Source organism: Rhipicephalus sanguineus, chromosome 2, assembly GCF_013339695.2.
Source record: "Rhipicephalus sanguineus isolate Rsan-2018 chromosome 2, BIME_Rsan_1.4, whole genome shotgun sequence".
Lineage (NCBI taxonomy): Eukaryota > Metazoa > Arthropoda > Arachnida > Ixodida > Ixodidae > Rhipicephalus > Rhipicephalus sanguineus.
Window position 1 is genome coordinate 224,647,717 of NC_051177.1, and position 10,706 is coordinate 224,658,422.

The 10,706-nt window shown below is 44.9% G+C and overlaps 1 protein-coding gene across 4 annotated transcripts in view; it reads left to right on the forward strand.

The window, feature by feature from the left end:
• The window catches only part of LOC119384126 (serine/threonine-protein kinase tricornered), a 259,204-nt gene extending 249,619 nt beyond the window's left edge, over nucleotides 1–9,585 (forward strand). For all 4 annotated transcript variants that reach the window (XM_037652422.2, XM_037652420.2, XM_037652419.2 and 1 more), the window contains exon 10: nucleotides 172–9,585. In XM_037652422.2, coding sequence (XP_037508350.1) covers nucleotides 172–305 — 134 coding nt within the window. In that variant the 3' untranslated portion in view covers nucleotides 306–9,585. The remainder of the gene's footprint in view (nucleotides 1–171) is intronic.
• The last annotated feature ends 1,121 nt before the right edge of the window (nucleotides 9,586–10,706 follow it).

The window sequence follows — 10,706 nt, forward strand, 5'->3', positions numbered from 1 at the left end:
CGTAACTTGGGTCAATACCCAGCGACCCTAGTTGGTAGGAAATACATGAACAAACTTTTGTCTAAGCGGCCTGAAGGGAGAGGATGTCTGTAAATGAATCCTAGAGTACTGTGGTAGCCTTGTACTGCAACAACCGAGCAGTGATGAGTGTCCTCGTATTTGTGCACGCAGCCTGTGCCCCACCTGTGACGCCGAGCAAGGAGCACACAGAGGCTGGCTACAAGGATTGGGTCTTCATCAACTACACCTTCAAACGCTTCGAAGGACTCACACAGCGGGGCGTCAAGCCTCCCAAGAAGTGCTGACCGGCCGATTAAGCAAAGTGCGTGTGGACAGTTGGCGGTGTTGGTGTGCCTGCCTGGTGGCACGTTTCTTGCCACTGGTGATACCTAAGGAATTATGACACAGTGTGTGCCATCCCCATGAGAAGGCATTGGTGTGAGTGTGTGTGTCTGGTCTGGGAAGGTATTGAGAGAAGACGGCTGCAGCTTTCAACAATGGAGATGTCAAACAGTGGCAAATGCCCGGACACAGTGGCTGTCATGCATTCTGGCACGGATGCAGATGTGGCAGTAGTGCACGATCTCTTGACTCAGCTAGAACATCGTCTTCATTTTAAGCAGGGCTGTTGAGTGCTGACTGGGCACCAGTAGTTTTTGATGAGAGCTGTTGTGGTTCACTTCTGTTCACTTAACCACCCTGTGCTTGTGGCAGGCAGTTGCTGGGCAGCATTACGACACTGGCCGTGTAGATTTGCCCATTGTGCAGTGCAATAAAACGCTTGTAGCAAGCTTGCTCAGGAGCTATGCTGGGCCACTTGGTGCATAGCTACTTGAAAGGCAAGGTTACAAGAAGTTGTGCACTGGCGCTCTTTCTGCTTGTAACCTTGCACCACGTCTTTCAAGCTGCTTAGGAGGCACTGGCAGGCTAGTTGGTTGCACATGATCTATAAGATAGCAGCACATATTTAGGAGACAGGCACGAACGAAGTCGTACACAATACAGCTGCTGCGTTGTTCGTTATACTAGATGTCCCAGGAGGCCATTTTGATGAAGCAGCATGTTACTGGGCGAAGGAGTGCGCAGGACATGCGCTGAACTCGCAACTGAAGTTTATCTGAAAAACACTTATAATAGTTATTCATGATGGTAAGACATGGTAGGGAGTCCAATAGAAGAAAGGGCATTGGTGGTAACAACCATCTAATTCAACACTGGTTGTAGGCGGGCCAGTTGGTACATACCGAGCGCGAAGAACGAGAAGAAGCACGCATACACAAAGCATTGCGACAGGTGTTGCTGCTGCACAAGCTTTGCTGTCGCATAGGTTTTATTACACACAAAAATAGGACAAGCCTTCCATATCGCAAGGAGAGGTAAAGGTCAGCCCTCCCTGGCACTGTGTGACAAAGAGACAGCCTGTCTGGGCTTGAATCAGATAGTTGTTACTGCCAATGTCCTTTCTCCTATTTGGTTCTGTATAGCCTACCTGGTATCATGCATATCTCTTACAAGCGTTCAAGTAAACATCAATTGCCGGTTCAGCGCAGGTCCTGTGCGCTCCTTTTCTTGTCCTTCGTCTAGCATCAAAATTTAGCTTCCATCAACTCGCCCAACTTACCATCTCGACTCCTAGTAGGCCTTGTGCAGACCAATTTGAATTTGCTCTTGCCCAATATGAGAGCGCTTGCTGGCCTCTTTGCCAGTGTGCTGGGACATTATAGCGTGAAATATGACACATCATCGAGTGTTGCCAGCCTTTTTATTCCATAACTGAGATTGTTAGTTGTCAGTATCATTGCATGCAGTAGCATTTCTTACCAATTCTTTTTGTGTCTTACTGTTTCTTTTTTTCTGCCAGGCATCGGTCGAGTCCAATTAGTGAACAGCATCTAATCAACCACTATGTCCTTGCCCCATATTTTGTGTGTGAGTTAGTCAAAAAAGTGTGATGTGATGACGCACATCGACTTAACTAACGATAGTCAAGGACGCTCTGTGTGATTAGCAGGGAGGGAGAAGAGTATCAGAGATGCTACTCGAAAAAAAATTTCTGTAAATATATGGGCAGTTACATGCTTGCTGTTTGCATAGTTTTGTATGCCGACTTCAAATCAGGTTTATAGTGAGCTATGTCGTTTTGATTCTTTATCATGAAAATGGGAAAAATGTAGCTCTTTTTGGACCTGCTTTTTTCTGCCACTTAACTTCCCCACTTATGAGCCACTAATGGCTAATAAATTCATCCACCCCAACTTTCAAATGCCGGAAACTTACTAGAAAGTGTGTATAAAATGTTTTAATGAATGTGAAAATTTTGAATCCGAGAAGTCTTCAAATGTTGAGACTTTAGTAATTGCTTACTTGAAATTTGTAATGATTATATAAGTGATATCTTAAAGGAGGTAACACATGCTAAGGGATATGTGCGAAAATTTTTCGTCCAAACTCAAAGTTGCATTTTAAAAGCTTGTTGGTGTGGCAGCAAAGATTTGCTTTTTTATTTATTTCTTCCTTCATGGGAATTGTGGTGATTTTGAGCATGTGGCTTTAGTGGACAATGACAGGCAGCCTCGTCATGTTAGCTGGGGGACAGTGAGCTCTTTCTACGCAATTTTAACCACTTTCCATTTTAAATACAATCTTGATTGTTGTGAAAGTGGAGAAACTGAACTTGACAGAACAAACAAAACATTTGTACTTTTCTATAAAAAAGTGGCATTTTTGAAGCAGCATCTCTGCTTTAAGTAAATTATTCACTGAAGCACTCTTTAAAGCTCCACTGTCTCTTGCCCCAATTTTGCAAGGAGGTATTGAAGCTTGGAAGTGTTTGGGAAAGATGTGAGTGGCTGGATTAAAAACTAGTATTGTGCTTACACAAAACAATATCTGCTGTACGCTTTCAGACATCAGCGCGCCTAATTTCGTGCACCACGCTAAGCCGGCCACTTTCATCCATTACAAGTGGAGGGGTCTCTCTAATCATTGCACTTCTGTCAAGGAGATTATTTGCGGCCAGTGCAGCAAACTATTTTGTATGAGTGGTCGTTGTTTGCTCATTGTGCCATTGATCTTTGGGACCTTTGGTGGTCAGTTCTCTCCCTGAAGGACCTGAGTGAAGTTTAAACCTACCTTTACAAAAGCAGACTCTTAATACTACTCTTAGTAGTCTTTAGTGATAAGCATCATCTCAACTCGCATACCTGGTAGCAGCTTCCATTGGCCCATCTGTGGCACTGCAAGTGAAGTGGTACGCATCATAGGCACGCATTTTTTTCTTCTTTGCTTTGCTCAGGCTCAAGTGAAAGTGTATTTCAGGTCGGTGCCCGAGCAAGAAGCACTTGTTCTGTGCTGTGCCATTTCAAATGCGCTCCTATCAGTTTGCATATTTGGTGAGGTATTGGTCAGCAAGGTCTCAGAATTACTTCACGAAGCTTAAATGCGTGCAGTTATGCCGAGTCACATAGTAGGGTGTTTTAGATTTAGCATCCTATGCAAAATGCAGTGGCCACTGGGTGGACAAAATAACCCACAGTGGATGCAAGCTAGGTCTGAGGCTCCACGGCGTGTTTGTGTTATGCTTCCTAATGTACTGTGTTGCTTCCAGTGTGTGATGCAGTATGCAAACACAGGCTTTGAAAACAGCAGTTTCAGTAGTGGACTGGGCAGGATTTATTGCACAGCCTGCTTTCCCTCCTTTTATTTTTTACTGGGTCATGTGGGGCACATGATGAGAAGGGAATATTTTCCATGTGAAGAAATGTTGATATATCATCATGACAATGATATTGTATTGTTTTGCACATACGATTTGTAAGCATAAGTACGCAGTGTTGCATACAGAGTGCAAGATGTGATAATATTTCGCAAGCAAAACAAGAACCCCCTTGCTTCTGTTCTCATGTTGTTCTGCACAGTTGGGGTGTGGTGGCACCCTTTATTCAGTAGCTTTGGATGTGCACACCAGTGCAGGGCAGGTCTCAGTAATGTTTGTTTTTCCAACTTCTACACTTACCAATGGGCTGATCTAGGTCTCTAGGGATCTAGTGATCCCTAGTTCTTTACAATAGATAGATTCTGCCTAGCATTGAAGCTGCTAGTATTTGCAGTGATCAGCCAAAGAAAAAAAAACTCAGCGTCTAGATTGTAGGCACCGTGCATGCTTACATATCATGATTGACAGCCCTGTTAATTATTTGCATCAAGAAACCAGTGGTATGCCATACTGGATGTGCAAACAAACCACGGGCTTGGTTTGAAATCTTCTGTCTGAATGTACAGCAGGTTGTTCGATATTGGGGCATGTTTCCTCGGATGTCGTAATGCTAATTGAATGGCAGTGATAAATAAATCTAATTGTGTCATCCTTCAGAATGCTGTTAGCCGCTCCAGGGCGTTGGAATGGCTTTTGCTAAAATTGGCTACTGTGCGGATGGCCTCATTCAAGTTGTTTGTTGGGCATGTTCTGAATGGTGCGTAAGAGTGCCAGCTACTGCACACAACTCTGGTGAATAGTTGCCTCTTTTTGTGCCAGCAATGTGTACATTGAGACACACGTTGAATGCAATTTCAACAGCATAATTGGATGCCATTGAAACCGGAATAAATTGTAAGTATTTCTAGTGATTGCAGACTAAAAGAACAGCATTTGCAGGCACCTTTGTCCACAACATGGCACCACTGCACTGTTGATGGGAGATGAATGTTTTGTCTGTCATCTCAAGACCTTGCAGTAAACTGGATCACGAAAGATGCAGCAGTTCATTTTGTTACAATGTGACAAGGACGAGGAAAGGCACAAAAATGACAGCGCCGACTATCAGAGGAAATTTTAATTCAAGAAACGTGTTCCTATATGGAAGGCCAAACTTCTGTGCATGGCAACACACACACTTGCAAAACTGAAATATGAAAAAGGTGAGCAAGTTTGCAAGCATGTGTGGCAATATTACCATGTGCAGAAGTTTTGCCTTCCTTATAAGAACACGTTTCTTGAATAAAAATGTCATCTGATAGTCGGCGCTGTCATTTCTGTGCCTTAGCTCGTCCTTGTCGCACAGTAACCAAATGAACCAGCGCCAACTAGCCCAGTTCACTGTGCAGCAGTTTAGTCAAGAGGAGTTGTGTACGTAACTGGCATTATCATTTATGCAGCACTTGGCGCCTGCAAACTCTGTTTGCAAGCCTATTTCACAGACAGGCTTTGAAGTTCGCAGGTTCGGTCTAAAAATATTTGGTGGTAGGCAGCTGTTTTCATCCACGATGCCCTTGTCGAATATTCCTTGGTTCAACCAAAGTTTTAGAGATGTTGAAGACTGCCGTTCTACGTGTAAGAGAACTGTACGTATGTTTTTTTGTCGCTCGGCTGGACCAATGGTGGTTGCAGTCGGCAGTGTGTTTTTTCTATGTGATGAAATTATTTATTGATTGTTGTCTCGCTCCTTTCAGCAAATCTTTTTTTTTTCTTGTCTGAGATGGTGCATGACGTTTAGGTGTACCTTACCGATACGCATATATATTTTTGTTTCAGTTATTTTCGATGCTGTCTCATCCTTCTACTTGTGTTTTCTTAATGAGCCATACAGCGCAGTACTGCGTAACAGGCTTGGTTTACTCTTAGAGCATTGAAGAGGCCTGGAAATAGACCTTTTTCAAGCACACGAGCGCCACCAACGGGCGCGCAAGCACTCATGGGAAATGTGTGTACGCCGCGACGAGCGCGCGGGCCTCGCGCTGTAGCTTTCCGCTTGCGCCGTGCCAGTACTTCTTAGACACAGTGAACTTGGCAAGGTGCAGCATGTTACTGCGCAATTCAATCACGAACTTCAGTGTTTAGCTGCGACGGCCTCTCGACGATTTCGGCCTCTCGACGTCCCACTGTTGGACCTGTTGAGCGGCTCAGAAGCGTCACCTTTTATTTATTGATTTTTTTGGCGCCAGTGCGCCTTACGGCATCAATGAAACAAACAAACAAACAAACAAAAAAACAACTCGGTTGCCTATGAAGTGCAGGAGCGGTCTATGATTCGCAGATGCATTTGGAATCAACGTCCATCAACACTGTCGACGAGTACAGTGTGAGGTTCTGATATTTAAAGAGTACACTAGAAAGTCGGCATTTGGGGAAATGAGATATATTCACTGCGTCGCTCGCACCATATATGTAACGAACGATAAATGCCTACTAACGTTTGTTGGTACTATAACTTCAGATTGGAATAATACTTAGAGGGAAAAAAGAAAGAAGCAGTAAAATGAAGGAAATGCACAAACCAGTGCTCAGACACAACTGAAAGTTTATTGCACGCATGAAAAAAAGCATATATACAAAAATGGGAGTGCGTCGCGCGTGTCATAAAGGCACAAAAGGTCAAATAACCAAGGCGCCTGCTTACAGTCAATTAATAAAGCTGAATTCCTTGTCTTGTGACGACTGAGAAGGTTGACTGACACAAAGTGTGGCGTTATTTGTGACATGATATGCCTTCGAAATTTCTCGCGTTGTCTGATTAGATTGATGGTACAAAAGTACTGTGCTTTCGAAGATGGGATTACATTTTCATGACTGACATAGCGATGCCAGATGAGACGGCTCCATTCAATGAATTTCGATTTAATACATCGACCAGTCTGGCCAATGTACATGTGGACACAAGAAAGAGAAATTTGCGGTTAACTCCTACACAATTTACAAAACAATTGGCATGCCTCTGACCGCATTTTTCTTTGCTCACCGCAGACCCCTGCGACCTTAATGCGACTAAGTTTACTTGTGGCGGCAAACACAACCTTCACCCCTACATCGCTTCCCTACGTTCTTCAGAGCATGCGACTTCTTATACATATGTGGAATAACTGCAATATTTCTAGTTTCTTCATTATTTACGAATGGAGGACGTCCGTGTTAATCTTTCTTTGCCATGCAAACAGATTTTCGCGGACCGATACAACGATACGCAGGATATCTAGCCTCTTTGCAGCTGGAAACTACTGCTCATCTTATGTGCGCAAGTTTTTTTTCCAATGCCATGCGTAATCATGACATTACAATTCCTCGTTTAACAATATTTGAATGCGCTGACGCAAAATTAAACCCCTATTTCGCTGAACGCGGGATATATACAGCCCGAAAACATGCTCCGCAGTGAAACTTAAAAGCATGTACAGTAAAACCTCGTTAATTCCAAGTCACTGGGACTGTGAAAAACTTTCGAATTAAGCGGGTTTTCGAATTAACGAAACATACAAAAAGCGGGATGCAAGGAACGTTGAATTACTGAAAGCAATCAGAGGTGGTCGTTTGGCCTACTAGTTTGCGGCTCCAAGGGTTGTTTTCCAGCAATACCTGGTCCCATTTTTGCCGCGAACTCGGGAAAACGGCAGGCCTCGCTGCTATCAGCGCAAAAAAAAAAAAAAAGAAAAGTCTCGTGGTCAGCTGAAATGCGTGCCTGCGGAAAAGGCGTGCTTCACTGCAGCACAGTGGTGACACGTGGGCAGCACGTCACCTGCTCCTCGCAGCCTCAGCGCGTGATGATGCGACCATTCGCCCATTCTTTCAGGTAAATAAAGAATATGATAATGGCCAGTGTGACGGAATTCGCAATGTGTTCTGGCTGGAAAACATGATCATTGGAGTTTTTATTGAGTTTTCAAAGTAGGCGTTACAGGCAAGAACTCCGCCGGCAGTGCAAGTGCGGAAATTGCCGAAGCAACCGCCAATCGAAGGTTCGCATACATCATGAATTCCGTCAGACCGTCCTTTATTATCTTTTCTTATCCCAAAAAGAATGGGTAAATCATGACGCGCTGACGTTGCGAGAAGCATGGGACATGCTGCCCGCATGTCACCGCTGTGCTGCAGTGAAGCACGTCTTCTTTTCCGCAGGTGCACGTTTTTAGCTGACCACGAGACCATGTTTTCTGTTTTTTTTTTGTTTGTTTGTTTTTTTGCGCTAGCTGCAGCGAGGCTGGGTTGCTTCAACTGTCACCCATTAATATCGCTACACTGCACTGCCCTGTGGCTCCTAAGGGCCGTCGCTTCCGCGGATTTGCGGCGAAATCGGGATTGGGAATTGGCACATGGTGCCCAAAGTTTTCGAATTAACCGGGCTGGCGTTGACCGCAGCTTCAAATTATCCACTCAGATTTACATTGCGAAATACGGGACCACAGAAACCCTTCGAATTATGCGGGATTTCGAAATAACCGAGTTCGAATTAACGAGGTTTTACTGTATCAAGAAACTGCAAATTATCAGAACAAGGCATCTCGCAAGTGAATTCTAGTCCCATCCCTTTTTTCTTAGGCACGTTTAGAATGCGCTCACTTCTTTGTACAGCGCATGACTTGTCAATTAAAAGCAAATAATCAGCTGTATACCTGAACACTGTAACACCTCTCTACAGTTTGGTTAAACCTGATCACGAGCTGCTATTCCATTAAATGCCATAGTGGCTTGTGAACAAGTAATTAAATAAATACGAATTCGGTGTTCCAGCTCACATTGCTCACGATAGCACGTTTTGACTGCATGTATCGGCACGTGATAACACGCATGTCGTTTAAATGCTACATCCGGTATACATCGGCTCGGTAATACCTACACTGACTGCATCATTCCTTTCACATTTCATGCATGGAGATACATGCAGGTGCGTTCAGACATACGTAGTATTAAGGATTTAATAATAGTCAACCAGTGGCGACGCGTTTTTTTCGTTTGGTGCTCCCACGGCGCCGAGCAGCGAGCGACGGAACAGCCGGCGGGCTCGCCGTACACACTTTTCCCATAGTGCTTCGCACGCCTGCGGGGGGTTCTGGGATTGCTTGAAAAAGGTCTATTGATGACCTGCTGACTTTGCATTGCCAATGGCATTATAATGGCACTGTTGTTAATGCTTCACAAGCAGTCAATTTCCATTTGGCTCTCCTGTCGAAAGGTGCTGGACCTCTGGAGCCACTAGAGAAAATGCAGAGACTTGTTGCAAGGTGTCCATAGATTCGGTGCAGTAAAGCTTCTGCAGCATGTGTGTAGTATTTCATACCCTCGTGTCTGACTGTACTTGAGAGAGCACACCATGCAGTACTTGCTGCATTGTTTATTGTGAACCTCGAGGCGCAGTGAGCTGAGCAGCACTAGGTGGTGTACATTTTTCCTTTGGACAGTCTTAGCGCGTTCCCAGTTGTTTCCCGTGGCTAAAAAGCTGCACTCATGTTTTTGGTGTTATGAATTTTCATGTAGCACATTGATTGTCTCCCTTGCTGCTCATTTTTAAACTGTAAAGCTTCTCTTTTGCTTCCTTTTGTTCTGTCCCTATGTACTCTTAAGGGATATTGTTCCTTTCGTCCAAACCAATAACTTGTGCAACTTGTTGCTGGAGTACCATGTTTTCCTGCAGTTGCTTAGATTACAACTCTTGGCTTTTTTTTTATTATTGCAATAATTTCTTGGCTTTTGTTTTTTCTGCAGTGCTGGTTGTCTTGAAGCTGACAGGAATAGCTGATTTTTTTAATCATTGTAACTGCAACACCTCATTATGATCTAGGATGAAAGAAAGAACTACAAACAATAAAGATGAGTATTGAAATTACTGACTGCCTTCTTGTAAAATGTACCCCCCCCCCCCCCCGTCTAGGGAACTCCTATGCAGGGGGTTGCTTGCGAGGGAGGTTCACAAAGTAAACGAGTTAGTATTGCGACAGCAATTATATATGATGTGGGAATCGAGAGCGCCCTCCCCTTTGGCGCCTCGTTCCCCAACTAGCGCGTCTGCTGGCCCCGCGCGGCTCGAGCGCCGGGAACCGCCGTTATTCGGCGACATGGCTAACGTGGCTAAGTCGCCAGGCCTTTTTGCTTGGCGCGAGCCATGCGTCGGCCTTCCCCGCACGAGCCACGCGTCCGGACATGTCCGGAGAATGCTCGCCGCACATCACGTTTGCACACGTCACTGCGCTTCACCGGTCCTCATTGGCCGCCAGTGACAATCCCCTCTCCCATGAGCTCGCTTCTGTCTGGCGCGGGCTTCAAGGTCAGTCCACATAGGTCGCGAAGCTTCGGGCGAAAAGCGGTTCAGAACCCATTGCTAGCGACATCAACAAGGAGAATTATGGGAGTGGCGATTGAAGTGCGACTGGGTGTGGAGGGAACAAACACTAATAAGAAAAAAACAACTTTATTCAACATCGAAGCAACCTTTATATTTTACGAGTAAGATTTCTTTCTTTCTCGTTATGTGGCCTTTCTCGTTATGTGGCCTCATCAGCTCATCTTCGTGTAATGTTGTTTTGCTTACTGAGACGTGGCTTAACACATCCATTCGCGATTCCGAGATCCTGCCCCTCTTTCCAGACTTCGATATATTTCGCAAAGATCGAGTCGACAATACCCGCGGTGGTGGCGTCCTTATCGCCACAAGCCATGAACTACGATGCATCCCGATATTAATTCAATCCCCTCTTGAAATGCTATGGCTATGTTGCACTGCATCCTTCCCGCGCATCCTTCTTGGCATTTGCTATCGCCCTCCTTCTGCCGATGCCGCATTCTTGCCCGCTTTCCACGATGCGTTGGGCCAGAACTAAGTTGTAGCCTAACACGCCTGTCTTGCTCTTTGGTGATTTTAACTTCCCATCTATCGCTTGGTCAAATCTCGCTTCCACACTATCAAAAAGTAACATGGCCAGTGAATTCGTCAACACGTGTCTTA